At 36.8% G+C, this 20,224-nt stretch overlaps 1 protein-coding gene across 1 annotated transcript; it reads left to right on the forward strand.

The window, feature by feature from the left end:
• The first annotated feature begins 5,240 nt into the window (after nucleotides 1-5,240).
• Nucleotides 5,241-9,294, forward strand: lysmd4 (LysM, putative peptidoglycan-binding, domain containing 4). Its single transcript, XM_062421145.1, has 3 exons — nucleotides 5,241-5,293; nucleotides 8,324-8,601; nucleotides 8,724-9,294. The coding sequence occupies exons 2-3, from the start codon at nucleotides 8,338-8,340 to the stop codon at nucleotides 9,255-9,257; spliced, it is 798 nt and encodes a 265-aa protein (XP_062277129.1). The 5' UTR covers nucleotides 5,241-5,293; nucleotides 8,324-8,337; the 3' UTR covers nucleotides 9,258-9,294.
• Nucleotides 9,295-20,224: the final 10,930 nt, after the last annotated feature.

A 20,224-nucleotide genomic window follows, 5' to 3' on the forward strand; every position in this document is an offset into this window, starting at 1 on the left:
TAACTTATCCCCTCAGCTGATGTGTAATCATCACATAACAAAACAACTTGGTAGAACTGGTAATAATAGAGGGATTATCAGGCCAGCAGAAAAAAATACTAGAAATAAATGTGTGCACACTGAGAGAAGTAAATGATGGTGAAAGCAGATTCAGACACTCCCCATCCCATCCCTCTCATTTATCTTGTTTCTGCAGCAACGTTTACGCTCAGTCACTGTATCCATTGACTGCATCATTAAAGATGCTGTGTTTTTAATCTGATGACATGATAATGGTTGGAACATGCTTTTGTGTAGTTTGCACCATATAGATACATTATAATTGCCTGTCACCAATGTCAATGCCCAATACCTCTTATATGATTTGTTTTGTTTACAAAGAAGAACCCTTACTTGTCCGTACTAGCCAATTATTATTTATAGTAATCATTTTAGTGAAGTTTACTGTTGCTGCTATGTTTTTGACAGTAAACAGTAAGGTTATTTCCCAACTGCATAGGTCCATGTCCACCAAACAAAATGTAGGGAATCGTTATCAAAAATGGTAATGTAACATGTTTCTGTTTTTAAAAATTACGGACGATAAATCGTTATCAGATTTTTTAAATCCTAAAAAATTAAAATGTTGTTAACACAGCTTTTATAGATGCCAAAGAAGATAGACAACATTCATGGCAGGAAACACAATACGTGGCCATAGATAACTATGCCTCACCTGATATTCAAACCTGACTAAATCTAATGTTTACAACTAGAACAGCAGTGCTATGACTAACATTATGTACTGGCACAGCAGGAGCACAAGATTCGCAAGCCCAGCGACAACACCAATACCCACACAGCAACTCTCTTTCGAAAGAGCATTTAGTTTAACAGTGACTGCAACAACAACAAGCACAAAAAGAGCTTTCTTCAAATGTTCGTGGACTGGTTATGGCTCAGTTCAATAAGCCTTGTGCAAAATGTTCCATAAAAACATCAGTTACGAGACCAATGTCATGCTGTGAGTGACAAACAAAACGTACCTCTTCACTTCTTGCTCTCTGTTCTAGATGTTCTTTCTCTACTTGAAGCTCTGATGCCTGTTTGGATAACACATAAAGTCATACACTGACATCTGTTTTGACAATTTTATAAATGTTCATGCACTTGATATGAAATTCCCAAAAAGACATAAATTGCAGTGACTAATCATTTGACATGGGTATTTGCCATATTAGCTAACATTACTATGTCTCATTTCTCACCTATTCATCCTTCTCTCCCCGATTGGCTTCCTGCTGATGCTGCACCTGTATTGACCAAAGATGAGTATCAATATCAATGTCATGCTTTGTGGACAACAGCTCAAAAACAAATATATAATGTCACAAATAATAAATGCAATAACTTCAATGGTTTTTGTGAAGTTTTCATCATTATTTTGTTCCAGAGTCACAGTTCAATTAAATTCCATTAGTACACACTGTATAATTAATTTCCTATTAGACAGTCATGGAAAGTAACCAAGTATATTCATTCAAGCACTGTACTTAAGTACAATTTTCAGGTAATTGTAGCTTACTTGAGTATTTCCATTTAAGGCTACTAGGCATTAATTATTATTTTGACACTTTGGCCATATTTAATATGAATATCCAACATTATATACATGACATGAAAACAGTCCCCTTTAATCTGCACATAAAATGTCATAAATGTAATTATCTTTATTGAACAGTGTCAAAATGCCACATTAATTCTCCTGATTCAATGTTGTAAAACAAAGCAGAAACAAGAAACTATTTATTCATTGAATGTACAGAAAATAGGCAGCTCCTCTGAGTTATGTCTGGATAACTTCAGGGTTTCAGAGTGCATGTATGAAAGGGGGTGTAGTTTTACTTAACAGGGGACACACAATAACAAAGATCTTGCCCAAATGTGTACTCTGAAGACACAATAAATCATCAGCATTGGGGGTTCAAATTCTGTCAAAATACTACATTATACAATACTTCAGGGCAGACATCCAGGTTAGCAAGCTAGGAGGGAAAGAGGGCACCAAAGAGGACACCCCATTAATGATTTCTTATGTAGAGCACCTGTTATGGGAAGATTCGGAGCCCTGCCTCTTTGGAACGACAAGTTCAACCACATCACAATGTACAATCGTCAAATTACAGGACATGCTATGTAAAGTAAGGCAAATTAACGTATACACGTCATAATACAAACAGAGTACGGGAAAATGCCTGGCTGCTGAGTCTCTATCTACACACCTACAGCCTGCTAAACTAAAGAGAATAGGTTTTCAGTACCAGTTTCCAGCATCATATTCAGCCAGCCAGAGTGGCGATACTAATCTCTAACAAAATTAGTTTTTTAACTCATATTTGAAGAGAAAGATACAGAAGGGAGATATGTTTAAATAAGAGGACATTTGGATGGTTCATTGATAATGTTCATGCTCCTCCTAACTATTGTATTTTATTTACCATTTTGGGACTTCTGGTTGACAAGACCGGCAGAAACTTTTCTGGGTTAGAGTCATCTATTTTTTACTGAATCTGTACATCTCCTGGTTGGATTAACGCTGGCAGCGAACCGACAAACATTAAAATGAAGGCGAGGTCCCGCATTGAGTAATCAGGTTCCTTGTGGGCATGACGTTGGTCAAATTAAGGCCGACAAACAACCACTGCTTTTAATAGTAACAGCAAAGATTATGGATCTCTGCGTACTTCTTCTTCTTCTCTCCGTTTTCGCGCCTTTTGCTACCTACACGTAACTTCCGGGCCACTGAGCCTACTGAGCTGTCAGTAGGCTGTCAATCAAAAACTAATTAGCCAATGGGGACACTCTGATAAAACCCGCCCACCCGAGAGGTTTGTGCCAAAACTGCAAACAAAAAATCAGGCAGCGCAAACGAGAGCAGCAGAGACCGCAAAGCCGAGTCAGCGCAAAATAAATAATAATAATAATGGCCAATATTTTACACTATTTTTACAAATTATTTGATTGCAAGTTATAAGTTTTATTTTTGAAATTAGTTTTATGTTCTCTCAAATTCTTATTTTTGTTTGTTTCATTTGGCACAAATGTAATTCCATAGAGGTGAAGCCAAAATATATTTTTCCATGAGATGCAATGTTGCTTGTGTGACGTCATTTGGAGCCAGAATCAACGCAATAGAGAGCGATGAGGGGGAAAAAAATAAAAATAAAAAAGAGAGCGATGACGGCCGTGGGACACGCCCCCTCAGCTGTCCCAGCAGTGGCTGTCACAACTGTCACTCATGATGTCACCGCCTTTTTTCAATATATCGTCAAATAAAATAATGAATTTGACATGGAGGGAGCTGGATTTATGAGTTATACTGCAGTCAGCCACCAAGGGGAGATCGAGACGTTTATCTTTATGTTATACAGTCAATGTTTGTTACATGAACCATCCGAGAAGTCGCACATTGAAACTGCGAGGCAGCTTTTATTTTTTTATATTATTTATATTTATATTTTATATATTATTTTTTACTTTTCAGTCTGACTTCTTTTTTAATAACAGTTTTGAGATCATTTTTTTCAGGCACAGGAAACCTCCACTGGCACTTTTTGATATTATGTATAACCTGAAGGTTCTTGAACAGCCTTTTCTTCGTCTCTATTGAAGGTGAAGGTAACAGTGACATAGTAATGCCCCAAAATGTGGCTGATTCAGCAAAACATGATAAACCATGGATTGACTAGGATAACTGAGCTGCAGTATCATCTCAAATCCTGACAATAATTTCAGAGCAGAGCATTAAGGCAGTCACTGCTGAATGGTTGGTTTGCTATGTGTAGTTCTTGGAATACATTGAAATAATTAAATTAATAGCCTAAATCAAGGAACAATATCCACAATTTTCTTGTGCATACTGAGGATGTGACTTCTCAGTCAGTTCAAGGTACAACTTGTCTTAAAACCATAATCCACAAATCCAATGTAAAACCTGACATCAACTGAACTTTGGACCTTTCCTCCTAAAGAAAAATCATGACTTTCACTTAAGATACATTTTGAGTTATTGTGGGGAAAAATGTCTAATTGGGCAAAGGCTGGGGTAACAACAGGTAATAGAAGTAGTGCACAGGCTAGTAATATCTTAAACATGGACAGAAAAATGTCATGCTTCCCATACTTTCCATGTTCTCTTCTTGTAGTGCTGTAACTGAGCAGAATACCTTACCTTCATTGTGTGGGGCTCATATCTTTCTTCCTGATGGTCCTCATCATATTTCATCAGTTTAGCATTAGAGCTGCTTTACACGGAAGGCATGAGTTATGACAGTCCAATAGCCCCATCTAGTGGTATGTTCATACAACAAGAGGGCATCACCACTAACCTGTCCTTTGGTCCTTTCCCTAAGGACCCAGAAACTAGTATTCACTTTCAGCATCCTCTCACCAAAGGGCTGTGCGCTGCTGCTGTCCTCACCACCACTTGACTTCCGATAAAAAGGGGAAGATACATAAAGTAGAGGAAGAAAACTGCACATGTTCTTGGCTTACACGAGATGTAATAATGATTTCTACCAACAGATGTCAGAAGTAGGGGAGATTTTTAGTTACTAAGTATATAAAAAATCTGAGTTACAGATACATTGTACATTGAGACACATTTTCCAGCAGTTTTAGTTTTAATATTTGTAAAATTATTTTAGTGCAGTGGTCAAAAGCTGACATATTTTTTTCATTGACTCACTGTGTGAATGTGAAATTAGTCACATATGTGGGAAAAACGTAAGCGTATGTGGAGCAGAAATTAGGAAAAAAACATCTAAACTGAAGCAATAATAATCATAATCATCATCATTTTCAACATGTATTTTTTTGGTATGAAATAAAAAAATGTGTGTGTTATATTCCAGATCAGTAGGAGGCAGTAGTGACTCTTTTCTTTCTACCTGACACTTTTATAGAGGGTGAAAAGAAGTAGGCTACCTCCCGGTCAGCCAGATTTGTTTTCCTAGGATGGCGAATTCATGACCTGCCCTCTCCTATTTATGATCGGCTAGTATCCTTGCCTTCGTTCGTTGGGTTGGCTAAATTTAGGTATGAGGCGTGGGATTGGTTAGTATTAGAGAAAGAATATCAGGATGAGCCAATCAGAGGCAGAGTAGGGCGGGTCATGACTACACCGTCCTAGGAAAAAGATCACCTACCGTGAGCTACTGCTCACTTCTAGCCGTTGTAATGTTGCGTGAAACTGGGGAGGACTGCACTGGGAAGGCAGCGGCATATGTTACTGTTGGCAAAGCATTTGGAGAAGGTAACTAGATGGGAACAGGCTAGTCTAAAAAAGTGTGTGGAACTGTGTTTTTCCACCTGGTCGGAAGCACTTGAACTAACTGTCATTGTAGCTAACGCTTGTTTGACGATAGTTTGGTGAACACATGCTCAACGTCAAAGCTAAAGCTAACCCGCTAGCTTTAGTCTTTCAGCTAATGAAAGCTAAAGCTAATGCTGCCTTCATGGGCTCCCGGTAAACCCCGGCTTTTGACTAACTTACATGATACTTAATTAATACGGCCTGGCCATGCTAACACCAGCGATGTTGGGACAAAGTTTGGCTATTGTTGCATACTTTTTCTAACTAACAAGAAATATCCTTTGAACAATTTCACTGGTGTTTCTCAAGGTATTAACACATTCAGTCATTATTTGCAGAAACTCAAGAAAAACACTTCTGAAAGTTGCACCTCTTGTAGGGAACCAATAGAAATTCTACATTTATGAAGCTTCTGCATTTTCAGTTTTTGTTGACATTGTCAGAAAGGTGATCTTCTGCCTACGTTTATTTTTGAGGCCATAGTGGGTGATGGTGTACTAGGGCTCATTATATTGATTGGTGTTCCTAATATTTTGTCCACCCCATTAACATACATGAAAGGGACCAACTAATAGGAACACCAGTCAATATAATGCACCTCTACACCACCACCAACCACTATGACCTCAATAAAAAACATAAAGTAAAAGTATTACCTTTTTTACAATGTCAACAAAATCTAAACGTGTATAAACTTCAAAAAATTTTATACATTTCTTCAAAACAGATCATGTCTACCCTGTTTTTTAATTACTTGTCCAAATATGGCACGATTGTCTGCTCGCAGTTCTCTTTGATAAATGTAAGTATTTTGACCAAATTTTATATTCACAAATTAAAAATGTTAAGCAAAAAGACAAACTTTTCAAAGCTGTCTGTCTATATTAATCAATAATTTCTTCAATATCTCAAATATACAAATAAATAAAAATTACTCTATGGTAAGATAGAAGATAGTTTGAGATAGTGGACTCAAATTGTATACACAAGATGCTGTAAGTAAGCAGTTTCCAATTCACTGTTGAAAGTACAGTACTAAATTTGTATTTAGTAGCTCTGCATGATTCACATTTTAAGAAACTCCTTATTTATATTAGACTGTCCCTTTATGCAGCCCCTCAGCTCAGCCTTTATTCTTTAGAGTTTGTTTGCCCCCTCTCCTGATGAGCCCTTCCTGTTCTGATTAGCCAGCTATTCATAGGAGAGTCGTGTTGAGTTACCACTGATGCAAACCCAACATCTACTTTACTGCTTCAAATTAAATGCTTTTAAATGACCATATAATGGGAGACTTTATACTGAAGAATTGTAAAGAAAGCACACCTCTGACAGATAAACTATTTATTTTACTTTGCTGTGTAATGGAATCATGGCTCTACATGACTACCCTGAAAACAATGGAAAAATGCCATGTTAGCGGAGCAGTGCAGTGAATTTGCACACTGTACGTGGAGCAGATACAATTTGTCACGAGCCAACACCAGTCCAGGCTGAAAGAGAAACATATATAGGAAATTGAGCCATCGAAGCCAGTGCTTTTTGCTCACAGGGAATATTCCTACATAACTTATTATTTGACAAATCGGCCATGCACTTTTAACATGAACATGTGACATTATATATACAGGGTGTCCACAAAGTCTCTTTATAATTTAAAAAAATCATTACAAAAGCAATTGATGAGATATGTTAATCAAATTTGTTCTTTCTATGGGGTTATGTTAAAGATATTGTATCGAACAAAGATACGGGACATCAATGACCTGATGCAAAAGATCACTGATGCCATTGCCACCATTGATGAGGCTATGCCACAGCGAACATGGCAAGAAATCGAGTACCGTCTTGATGTACTTCATGCAACTAATGGTGCCCATATAGAGGTGTATTAAATGAGGCAAAAAAGCTTCAATATCTACTCCTCATTTTGTGATAATTTCCACAGATTTGTCTTTTCATTTGCTTTTGTAATACATTTGTTAAATTGTAAAGAGACTTTATGGGACACCCTGCATGTCTGAAAAAAGAGAAAGAATAGTCCTCTTTAAGTTTGTAGTCTATGTAAAGGTCCTATCACTCTTAACCTAAATCACTATTAAAGATGCAATATGTGAGAATACTACTTTAAAACAATCAATTAACTAAAATTATCAACAAATTCTGAAGAAATAATAAAATGAGACCTTCCCCAACTTTCTGGGTTGCTTATAAAGGACTCAGGACAGTTTTACTGGGAAAGTGCGTTACTCTCTTTGTGACCAGTGGAGATGATGAACAAATCTAATGCGCGTAAGTCTTTAGTTTATTTAGCACAAACCAAAAGTTACAAAACTGCACAGAACAAATGGAGAGGCAAAAAACCCAAAAGAGCTTATTTGAAGCCTCTGCCCAAAACAATGTTAAAATTTCACAATTATTACAGATAATAAATAATGCAGCATGAGTTTCTGTCAGTTAGAGGAATAAACATATTGTTTTCTTTAGTGAAGCTCTGATGAGTCATCTAATTATCCAATGAATGCGTTGCTCCTGTCCACTCACTAAATATGACAAATGTACTTTGATTACAATATGAGTGAGTACTGACATGGAAAATTCAGTCTGTTTTATAACACAGAACCTGTTTTACAAAACAAAATTAAGATTTTTCAGTGCTTGGACTCTCACTGCCTCAGGAGAAATGCAATACGTTTTTTTAGCAATTAACAGCTATGCCTCCAAAGGGCCTTGTTGAATGCTGACAAAATGTTCATGTAATCTGTATTAATGTTGCTTTTTGAGGTGTTTAAATTTCATTGTTATGAGTACAGCTTTGAATCTAGACAAAAGCAAAAATGTTTCAAGTTTCAAAAAGACAGATGAAAGAAACCTATATAAGTGTTACTGTTACATGTATCTTAGATTAAAACCTGTATTGTGACTTCTAAAAGTACCCGTGCTTTAATATTGGAATTGGGATATTCCTGACAGGTTGATGTTTGATCATGTGGCGAGGGGAGCATGTTCCACAGGCTTTCCAGGCCCCTGTGGATGTCCACGCCAGTGCAGATGGCCAGGTGTACATGTTCAAGAGGAGGCCAAATGAATCTGGTGCATCATCAGAAGATGACGAGCTCAGTGTCATGGAGATTAGGCCACAGGCTTTCCAAGAGCAGAAACAGGACAGACTGAGGAACGTCCAGCTGCTCGAGCGGGAGGTGTTGGATGGTGACAATCTCAACAAGCTCGCACTGCAGTATGGCTGTAAGGTAAATATAAGTATTTTCAAGTCATAGGAGTTTTTCTGTCATGTCTGGTGTTAATGAACTGTCTCTTTAATGACCTTTAAGTGCCATCACTAATTTACCTTCATACTTATTTCTGTTAACAGGTGGCAGATATAAAGCGGGTTAACAACCTTATACAGGAACAAGATATATTTGCACTGAAATCCATCAAAATACCAGTTCAGAAACACAGCTTTTTAACAGAGACTTACTCAGACCTGTGTGACCCTCAAGAAGAAATACCACATTCATCTACCACGCCGGTGGAGACTCGGGACAGAGCCAGAGCACAACCACATCTCAATGAGGTCACGGACTTTCTGATGGATGTGGACAATGATATTGAGAAACTGATTCAGACCACAAATGATCATGATACGGATTTCATGGATGACTCTGAGAGAGCGCACAGGTTTGGTTTCAGAGGAAAGCGCCTCATCAGTCACGGTGCAGACTGGGGCATCCAGTGGTGGAACGCTGTGATTGCCATGCTCCTGATAGGCATTGTCCTACCATTATTTTATGTGATTTACTTCAAAACAAAATCTAATGGAGTAGCTTCACCAGCAGATGGTAGTGGTGCACCACTATCATCTATCACCTCTTCAAACAGATCAGAGACAGGAAAGCCAGGATAGTGCAGACTCAAAAGTAAGTGACAATCAAGATAAAGCCTTACGATGTTAGATACCAACATGTGTCAAATTCCACCAGTGAGGTTTTATTGATATCCTGTAACTGTGATGCTTGATGGAGATACTTTAATGAAATAGCTGCACACTTGTTTCATTTGTAATATTTAATCAAACTGATTTATAAAAACTTTATAAAAAAACACCATCCTGAAAATGTCACTCTTGGTGCTGTTGATCACTGATCCTATGGCAAAATCTTGATGTGTGTTGGGATTATTGTTTCTCACATAATTTATTAAGTTTGGTCATTATTCTTTGAGCTGATTATTAGTTACAAATGGAAAATATCTTTTTTTCTGGGGGGAAATTCCACCCTCTACGTATTTCTGAATCACAACATTTCTTCTCAACAGTGCCTGTTGTCACTATCTACACATAATGTCTCGTCATATCAGTATAATTTATCAGCATCATTTTGATAAATGTCCTGATAGAGAAACATATTTCGTGCTGACTTGATGGCACATAGCAGTGGTCCCATTTTGCAAAACCATGTTGGGTTACAAAGTATTTGAGCATTATTTGTGTGCCTTTTTGGATGTAACTTATTTTTCTTTTTCTTTTTCTTTTTTTTTTGTTGCATTTTTTATGTGCCTCGTGCCTTCTCTCTGGGCCTGAATTCAATGCCAAAAGTGTGAATTGTGTTTACAGTAACAGTGTGGTGCAATATACTGAGTGTATTTATTTGACATTGCATCTTTAAAATACAAGGTTGCACTTTGAAAATTACATCAACTCATCTCCAAGTTCTCTGAATTAAATGTGAGAAATACAATAGGAAGGTGCCTTACATAATACTGCACACTCCATCTTACATTGTTCGATGGGCAGTTGAGTCAGAGTTGATTTGTGTGGCTTGTCCAATGCACTTTTTACAGATTCTGCTGTTGACACATTTTACAACCTTTTGAGTCAATTTGTAAACCATTTTTTACATGGAAACATTGACATGATGGATGTGTTAGACTGAATCTTTTAATTCAGCATGTTCCTATTTGAATACAAACTTTAAAGTGTGAATTGAAGTTTTCTCTGACATGTGTTTTCTTTATTGTGACAGTGTTGTATGTAGATTTTAAAAAGACATAAACAATATACTAGGACAATTCAGTCAATCGGTCATTATTGTTAATTAAAATGTAGTTTAACATTTTTTAGGGCTATAGTATGGATTTTATCAGTTTATTTAATAAAAAAAATTCTTTCAGTGGCAGTACCCACAATTAACAAAAGATGGCTGCTGATCTTGCTGTGGTATGTTTGTTTAGGGGCAGTCAGTCATTCTTATTTCTTGAAAGCTCCGGAGTAAGACTGCATTCAGGATGACTAAGTGGCTTTATACATCAATTTTAGAAATTAAACGATTGACAAATTAAAAATAAACTGTTTATTTAAAGTGACTCATACGATATACACATTTTTAAAAAAAATACATAATGCAACATTTGAAATTATCCTACAACTATAAACACGGTTTTGCATAATAGCAGCAGGTGTACATTTTGGCACCCTGACATCATGGCTCTACACTTTAATGTCTTGGCATGTGTTCTTCTGAGCACATCTGATTGGAGGCGAGATCCAGAAAACTTGATGTATCAAGTTATTATAGCCCCTTTCTAAAGAAGCCTTGTTCTCTAGACGTTTTAGGCAAACTATTAAACTACACTATGCGAGTATCAATTGTAAATCAGCATTTTATGTGAATTTGGAAATATTTCCTGCAGTTAATATCCTCATCACCATGCAAATGTTGTGGTTTGATGCCTGTCTTCACGGTGCTTGATGCAACATTGATGGGAAACCACTCTTTATAACCTGAAGCCATCTCCATTTTTGCTAAACCAAGTGAAAACAAATCATGTAGTGACTGAATTTAAAGGGAAAATCCACCATAAAACTTTTTTTTTTACACCACACTCAATTCTTTATATGAATACTTTTGCATAGGAAAAAATTCATGCATAAAGAAAAATACTCTGCAGAAATAGAATATACAGCAATGTAGCTGGCAGGATATAAAAAACCCAATTGCAAAATTCATTGTTTTGCTTCCCCCCTTCTATGCAGCAGTCAAAGCACAAGGTCAGCACCAGAGCAGTGCTGCTATGACTAGGAAATTGAATGTCTGTCCCATACTTTATGTAATGGAGTCTGAATTTGGATTTTTTGGATGACGGATAATACCCCCCCCCCCCCAAAAAAAAAAAACTGCTGTCCAAATAAATACCTTAAGCAAAAAACAGATGAATACATCCTAAAGAGACACAGAACTGCTTTAGGAACTTTAGCGGACAATGAAAGCTGAATAGATTTTCAGTTTTGTGAATATGCAACTACAGAACTCAGACCTCTGTTTCAAACAGAAGTCCTATACATTTAGTTTCCAAGTGAAAGGAAAATCAAGCTAACATTTGCTGAGCCTAATCGCCATAGAAGAGAACAAAAGTTGTCGTTTAGCTCTATTGCTGCAGAGGCTCTATGCCTTTTATTATTCCATGACCTGAGACCCTCGTCTCATAACTACAGCTCACGAACCCTGCTCTGATCTAGCTCCAGGCCGCAGAGCTCTGGCATCCTGCCAGCTCCCAGGCTGAGTTTTATCCTACTGTTGATACACAGGCCTCCCCCTTTTTCTTTTACCTCCAACCTGGACAGTTCTACTCCCAGTCCAAAGCATTTCCTTATTTGATGAAATCCATATCAAGTCTGCTCCTGTCAAAGAACCTGATTCTTACCTTTAGCAATCCAAACATACATATACAGTAGTCTATATACCCACATACATTGTGTATGGGTGTGTTTAGGAGGTTGTTGTCCCAGAAGGATTGGTGTAGAACCCAGCACTTCTTTTTTGAGTGGAGTGTGCTGTTTTGGAGGTGGGGGCTGAAGAGAAGGGGGCTTTCCCCCCTGAACAAAGTACAACCATCCATACAGTCTGGGTGGAGGGTAAATAGATGAGAAGTTTCATGACCAACCCGAAGCTCTGCAGCTTTAAGAAGTTTGCACACTTGAGCAGCTGGCAGTGGGCCACTTGGCCAACATAAACAGCCTTAATCCTTTTTCCAAGGAGCTTTCAACACTCATCTCTCTGGCACATCGGCCACTGACTCACTCTCTCTCTCTCTGACATTCCTGTCTGTTTGGAGTTCTGCAGAGCTGTCACCAGGAGGCACTATGACCCTTACAATGTAAATGCCAGCATTCATTTCTGTTGATCATTATTCACTGCTAAAGTATGTGCCTTCCTTTGATTTTCCCCTGAAGCGAAACAGGTCTCAGTTTTCACTCTTTTTTAGTGGGAATGGAGGCTTAGTTTCACAGTGTCAAGTTGACCTGAAGCCCACAGAAGTGTATGTTTTTCATGAAATTGGTGTTGACAAACATAAACTTGAACCTTTCATATGGTTTGTATTATTCACCTCCAGACACTTTTATTCAAATTCAAATCAAATTTTGGTGAAAGCTTAACAGTATTTTTTTTTTTAAGCTTGTCTCCACTTTTAATGCCAAATGAACTCTGTCAATACCAAATACCAAAATAGTGATTAAAGCTTTAAAATTCAATGTCACAAAAATGGCGAAATATTTTATATACATTTCTTTAATTAAAATAAACAGTTGGGCCAAGTATTATAAACACAAATATAGTCAAGATATTTTCTGTGATAGTGAGGTTAAGGTCTACTATAGCTGTGGGGGCAGGGAGATCCAGGGTTTTGATTTCCTCCGCTCCCGGGGGGATTTGGCAGACACAGGGTAATTTGTAGTGAAATTTCCAGCACAGTTTGTTGTGCAGGTGGCTGAGAATGAAGGCAGGGCGTGGTGCGGAATGAGAGAAGCAATTTGCTGTCTGTGGCCTGTGAATATGTGTATTGTTGCACAGCAGTAGGTTTAGTGTTTTGCCGGTATGTGCTACAGTCAGGGCTGGACTAGTGGAAGGAAGGCAGCAGGACAACCACTACTACAGTATACATTGAAAAGGATTTCAGCTAAATACATTTTTTTTATCTGTGTGGTAACTTCAGATGTTAGAAAGTAAGTCCAAAGACGTTTGGGTTTTTTTTTTTACTCTTTACATATCAACAAGGGGAAAAAACATGACATACAGGTTGAATCTGTGAAAAAGGTCACATGACAAAGCAACATGAGTATTTACTTCTTGCCAGAAGACATTTCAGTCTCACTGGCTTTAGAGTGGATTCAATTAAAAACTAATTTCTTTGAATCTCCAGCCAGAATTTCAATGTATAAATCCATAGCAGATGTTACAGCGCCACTTGAAGAACACACAAGGTGTCAAGAAAAGAGCCAAGATTATTTCATTTGTTTTCATCAGCATATATTGAGTCTTATGAAAAACATATATATTTGTGCTATCCAAACTAATCCACCTGAGATAACAGATAATGTGCCATCAAGAAAATATTTCATCGCCAGAGTGTGATTATTTTAATGTTAAATTGAGTTGAGTGTTAATCCATATTGTGTGCATGCTGTATGTTATGTATGGAGGGTTTTAAAGGCCGAAACTAAATATACATATATAAATACATAACTAATTATATAATGAAATGCTTAAATAAAATAATAAATAAATAATGATGTAATTTAATGTTAATTGTCACCATATTGGACTCATATTGGACTCATATTGTCAAATATAGAAATGTTAAATTTATTAATTTATTTAGTTGTATATATATATACATATATATATTTAGACATTTGTATATTATTTATGTATTCATTTGTATATTCATTTATTTATTTACTTATTCATTCATTCACACATTAATTTATTCATAATTTTATTTTTTTATTTATGTGTATTTTTACATATTCATTGTGAAATAAATAAATGGGTCAACTCCATCCATCAAAAGTCAGGGGGCGGGTTAAAGCCTCTGACTGGTCCCCCTGCAGCATCAGTTACTCTCTGCAAGGATCATGAATACAGCTTCAGTAATTGTCGTGTCTGTCAGGGCCGATATCATTCATATATCATTCTCACATTCACGTATCATATTCAGTCAAGCCCTAAACGTGATCTAAAAACAGCACAGGAATTGGCATTTGCTTCCATTCAACTACAGCCAGCATATCTACCACTGCAGCACGTAATATTTCATTAAGATCCGCACTGGATGTTGCCATCTTGAATTAAGCAAAAGCAGAAGATTCAAGTTCAACCACTGCAGGGCAAAGTCCCCCTCCTGACTTTTGATGGATGAAGTGGACAGAGTTATTTATTTTGCTGCAGAAAGTTAGCCTATGAATAATGAAAAGTATATATGAATAAATAATTATAAATCTGTAAATAAATATGTGAATAAGTGAATAATTAGATTAATTAATTAATACATATACAAATGTGTAATTATATAACTGAATAAATAAATAAACAAATACATTTAACATTTGTATATTTAATGACTTGATTTATTTATTTATGTATTTAGTTATGGTGACAGTTAAGCATTAAATTATATAATTATTTATTTATCTAAGGATTTTTATGCATCTATATAATTTAGTTTTGGCCCTTGAAACCCCTCCATAGTTATCATTTTAAGTCTGACTCTTTAAGTAAAGGATCATCTGGTGATACAGCTGGCTGGAGAATGTGATGTTCTGTCAGTCATGTTCCTGCAGGGGCGGCTGTTTTTCTTTCACCCCTGCTGTGGAGGAACCAATTGTGCAGCACCTGTTTTACATTCCACCAGCACTCCAACAGTTTCAGGGGGTCTCCACTTAAGGAACGATTCTAGTCAAATGACACAGACAGAGTATCTGAAGAGTACAGAGTTGATCTGTCCATTATTTTCTTGAATAATTCTTGAATCCTTCTGACACGTCTCAGACAGTAGTAATTAGTCTCTGTGGTGAATAGGTTAGTGAATTATTGTTTTGACCAGTCTTAAGTGTTTGCTACTACAAACCAGTAACCATACAATAATAATATAGTATTCATAATATCATGAAATGTATTCCTCAGTATTAGATAACGTGTTATTCCTAATCATTAGAAGTGGCTGTTTTGGATATTGAGTTTATTATATACTACTATATAGGCTACTACTATATTAATATATTGTACAGTGTGCATTATGTATTATTAGAAAGATAACATTGTACATTATTTTACTGAATTAATTAATAACATTACATTTATAGATGTGTTTAACATAGTTTTAGAGGCGTCACACATTATTCGTAGTGGGAACAGTGAACCCAGGTTTAATGCACTGTATACATCGATAAGAATTTGGCAAAGCAACAGAGGAAAATATTTGCTTCTTGCTTTTCTCTTACAGTACTGCAATCATTTGGTCCTTTCAAAGCACTTTGTAATCTCTGTTTTTTGTAAGTGCTATATAAATAAACGTTATATATATATATATATATATATATATATATATATATATATATATATATATATATATATATATATATCTATAAAACTAATAAACTGTGGTTTTACACCATTTTGCATTAGATAATATTTAGTGTTGTATAGTGTTGGTTTTAATTGTTCTATATTGCGCTATTTTACCTACGCTAGCTGTTTTTTCCTCTGTGTTTCTGTTTATTTTTCAGCTGTAAATAACCATATGTATACTTATGATGTGCTCAGAAAATATTATTGCATACAGTAATATGAGACATAACTGGTTCCCTTGTCAGTGCTGTACTGTTATCCTTCACCTTCAATATAGCAACTAAAATCTGTACATGAACATGCTGTGAAAGACATAATACTACTCAAATGTGAGGTACAAATCACACATTTACGTTTAAGCCCTCTTTCAAAACATTTTAAAATGACATGGTGCAATTGGACTGTTTTTGGCTTTATACTGTATTCGGTAGGCTACATAATTTTTCTACAGGACTTGCATAATGGAAAAATCTACCAAACGGAGAAAAGAGATACTATTTTTGGCTAATTTGTTGGCATGACCACTGGATCTCAGTTCTGTGGCATGAACAGCAATGTTCTGGCTGAGCCGTGGGGGAGTACTGCCTGGCATGACGAATCCAGTTTTGTTCCATCACTTGCTCATCCTCCTCTCACCCCGTCGTTCCCTATACAGTGATACCATTTATTCATTTAACTGAAGAGCTCACCTTCGGCCCTCTGTACCTTTTTGAAATTGAATAACTTAATAGCTAATGTTTCTAAATTAGGAAAGTCAGTGTGACCATTTGGTAATTGTCATTTGTCGTTTGGCACGTCAGTAATTTTCACATTAATAAGACATGATATGTTCAATGTCAATGTTGAGATTTTGTTGACAATTGTGGACTGCGTCATAGATGCTGACACTGAAAATAAAAAAAAAGCTGGGTTAAACTAGTTTTAAAATTCACAAAAAAAGTTGTCATTTTGTGTCAGCAATTTAAAAAACTCAGAATTGTATTTCTGAGATAATATATTCTCACATAAACTTGCACTCCACTGTGTCCTTGTTAGCTGCAAAGGACAATGTAAAATGCTGGCAGGAAGAAAGAATCTACTGAGACAGGCATGGATGAAGAGAGGATAATGGGTTGGACATGCTACTCTAAATCACTGGATGCGACTCAACTGAGCACCTGCTTGGCTGGAAGGAGCACAAGAAGACATAAACAGGAGGCTCAATATGGGCTCTCAGTACTTGGTTTGTACATTACACCTGCAGTGCTGATAACATTAACCCCTTATCCACAACATCTGAATGTATGCCTCTGAAGTGACCACACCCTCACTTGCAGGAGCTTTTTGTAAAATGTCCTTTATTTTCAATAGAGGAAAAACAAAGACTTTACAGTTATGTGGAGAAAATTACCTTTAAACTTGTAATGAGCTAAACACTTAGCTCATCAATACAATACATCCCCTTTCAGAAAGACAGATGAATGATGAACATTCAAATTAATCACAGGGATATTACATGAGGTAATCAGGTATAAATGATATTAATTCAGACATTGAAAGAAGGAAGCATTTTCATCTTCTGTATAAGGTGAATAAATTATTTTGTCTCTATTCTTCTCTCCAATGAGCTTGTAGAATCCAAATTAAAAACTTTATACTCATTAGGTTTTAAATAACTGACTAAACAGAACGTTTTCCTTTTCTATTCTCTGCCTCTGAGACATTTTCAAAGCTCTAACACAAAATCAGGCCTTTTGATCTGAGCTGCAGAAGTGTGTGCAAAACAGCACCAGGTGCAGTCTGTTCATGTCTCCAGTCTCAGGCACAATTTATACTATAATTCCTGGCGCATTATTCGTAGCTTCCCACTGCCAGATGAACACTATTAAATCTGGTTGGCTTTTAAACTGGATCTGGAATGCCCCTCTCTAACTGGTGGGGGCATTCCTGTTATTAACACACATTTATTGTTCTATTATTTTATTCCACATAAGGACTTTTGGGATTTTTGTGTAATAAATAATGTAAGTATAGTGACTGTTAATGATATGGAAAGCCTCTGTTGTCAGCTCCATTCAAGTCACATCACTGTGTACCGTCAACAGTAACTGGAACATTGTTGTGGACGTATTGTGAAAACACAATATAACAGTAATTATGCCAGGAGAAAAAATCACCCCGGCATCTCAGCTGGGAGCCCAATACGGCAATTTGTTTGGATCATGACATGGGTAATGAGAACCATTTGCTGCTGGACTCCATAAATTTTGTCTGTGTTTGGAGGTTGCAAGGCTCAATACTCTGCTCATCCCTCTGAAGTTCTTGAAAAACATTCATCGCACGTCACGCTGAGAGATGCCGAATTTCCTGCCATTCCCAGATGTTCCCGTCCAGATGTTCTCAGAGGAGTCTTTCAAAGGAAAAGTTATTTGCGCGCAAAAAACTGCTCTAATGTTTGCCATTGCTCACACATCTGTGAAAAAGTTGGCATTTGCAAATCATTCAACATAAAGACGTGTCTGGAACAAACCACCGATTACACAAGACCTACAGTAAATGTCATGTGAAATAAACATAATAGCAAAAAACTGTGCATAATTACAGACTTGTCTATTTCCATTTTGTATAATTCAAAAAGGTATAAGTGGTAAAGAAAAGTATTTTTAATGTGATTTGTGGATATTCCTCAGTATTAGATAATTGAGTAAATTTAAGTCATTAAGGCATTAAAACACTAAATAAATGTAAAACAATGGAGGAATCATGGCAAAAAAACAAACTAAACAAAAACATCAGGCAGGATTTTTGTTTTTTGCATGAAAAAAACATGCAAGTAAACTTGAAATATTGAAGACAACTAATCAACTAATTATTTTCTTTTTAATAAGCATACATACTGTTAATTTGGATATTCTTTATGGATATTATATTGGGAAGTGGTGTCACATCATACTGTAAATACTATCCCATTCAACTCCTGAATCTACCCATCCCAAAATCCAAAACCCTTCCCACTTATTCCATCATCTCCAGCAATTGGCAAGAAATAATTAATATTATAATACATTTTTTAAGAAGACTATAGGTAAGTTCCTGAAAATAGGTTTAGCAGACTCAGAGTTTTCACTAAAGCTGCTTATTTTCATCTTATTCTGCAGTTGCATTTTACACTTTACTGACTGACACAACCAATTGTCAGATAGTGCTTTCTGAGGCGTCGTTGAATGGTGACGTCAGCCAAAGTTGATCAAATCACAATTGAGGACTTGGTCAACAATGAGGACGAACACAGGGAACAGGCATCTATCTGTCATCACAGGGTTCACAAAGCCAGCATACATTGGGGAGAACTTGTCAGCCTGTTCCCTTTAGCGAGTAGCTCTTGATCCAAGGCCAGATAAAGACACAGCGACAGACCCTTTATACTATACCTCAAGACTGAATTGTAGCCTTGTTGACTGTTTGACATTGGAGAGGCGGACAAGTGCTTTCAACTCAAAATCAAGCTTGTGACATGACGACAACTGACCCCGAATTGTTGTTTTTATTCTTAGATGCTTCATGGATGCCAGAAAATCCAGACGTAAGAGATGTAAACTGATGCGTGTGTTTGTATGGACACAGTCAGGTTGATTGGTCATTAATTGTGCTTGCAGTCTCCAGACACAAGCAGATCGTTCAGCAGATTACAACAATCGAAGCCAGTGTATAAACTGAGGGCAGTGAGTGTAATTTTCTGTGTTCTTCTTTCTGTGAAATGGAAAACTAGTGGCGTAGGACAACAACAGGGAAATCAAGGGTCATCTAGGGTGCAGCAAAGGATTTGCCACCTAACTACTGGCTGCTCAAATCTAACTCAGCTTGTCTTGTGGTCAGTGCTCTGTCAGTGCAAGTCAGAGCTTATATTGGTCTCTATATTGGTTGTTCTGGCACTTCAATTGGAGAGAAGTGCGGTGGGGATATTGGCTTTGTTGGTCTGATTGACAGCTGGTTATGAGATTCAATAACTCTTTTCTTAGAGCTTGATATGGTTTAAGAATTGATGTCCTTTTTTCAACCTAAGCATTCTGTGACCTTAATCAAACAAAGTTGCCATGCTGGTGGCTCTGTGAGATGAGTAACAGCTGAGGCTGATGGCAATGTCTTTGGTTCTGCAGGTATTGGTCATGAACCAAAAGCTCAAATTTTGTACTGCTGGTGGCACTAGAAAAAAAATCTGGGGAATCATCTTAGCTAACATGATTGAATCTGAATATTTGAACCAAATTTCATGGCAATCCATCAAATAGTTGTTAAACCATCTTGCTCAAAACCAAAAGAGTGAGCCATATGGTAGCTCAAGAGGAAAACTCAGAGGATCACCAAAGACAGTCTGTGTGAAATTTCATGGCAATCCGTCCAACAGTTGAGATATTTCAGTCTGGACTGACCAACTGACTGACTGACATTGCCATTCCTAGCGCCATGCTGCTAGCATTGACTAAAACAC

Source organism: Scomber scombrus, chromosome 6, assembly GCF_963691925.1.
Source record: "Scomber scombrus chromosome 6, fScoSco1.1, whole genome shotgun sequence".
NCBI classification, from domain to species: domain Eukaryota; kingdom Metazoa; phylum Chordata; class Actinopteri; order Scombriformes; family Scombridae; genus Scomber; species Scomber scombrus.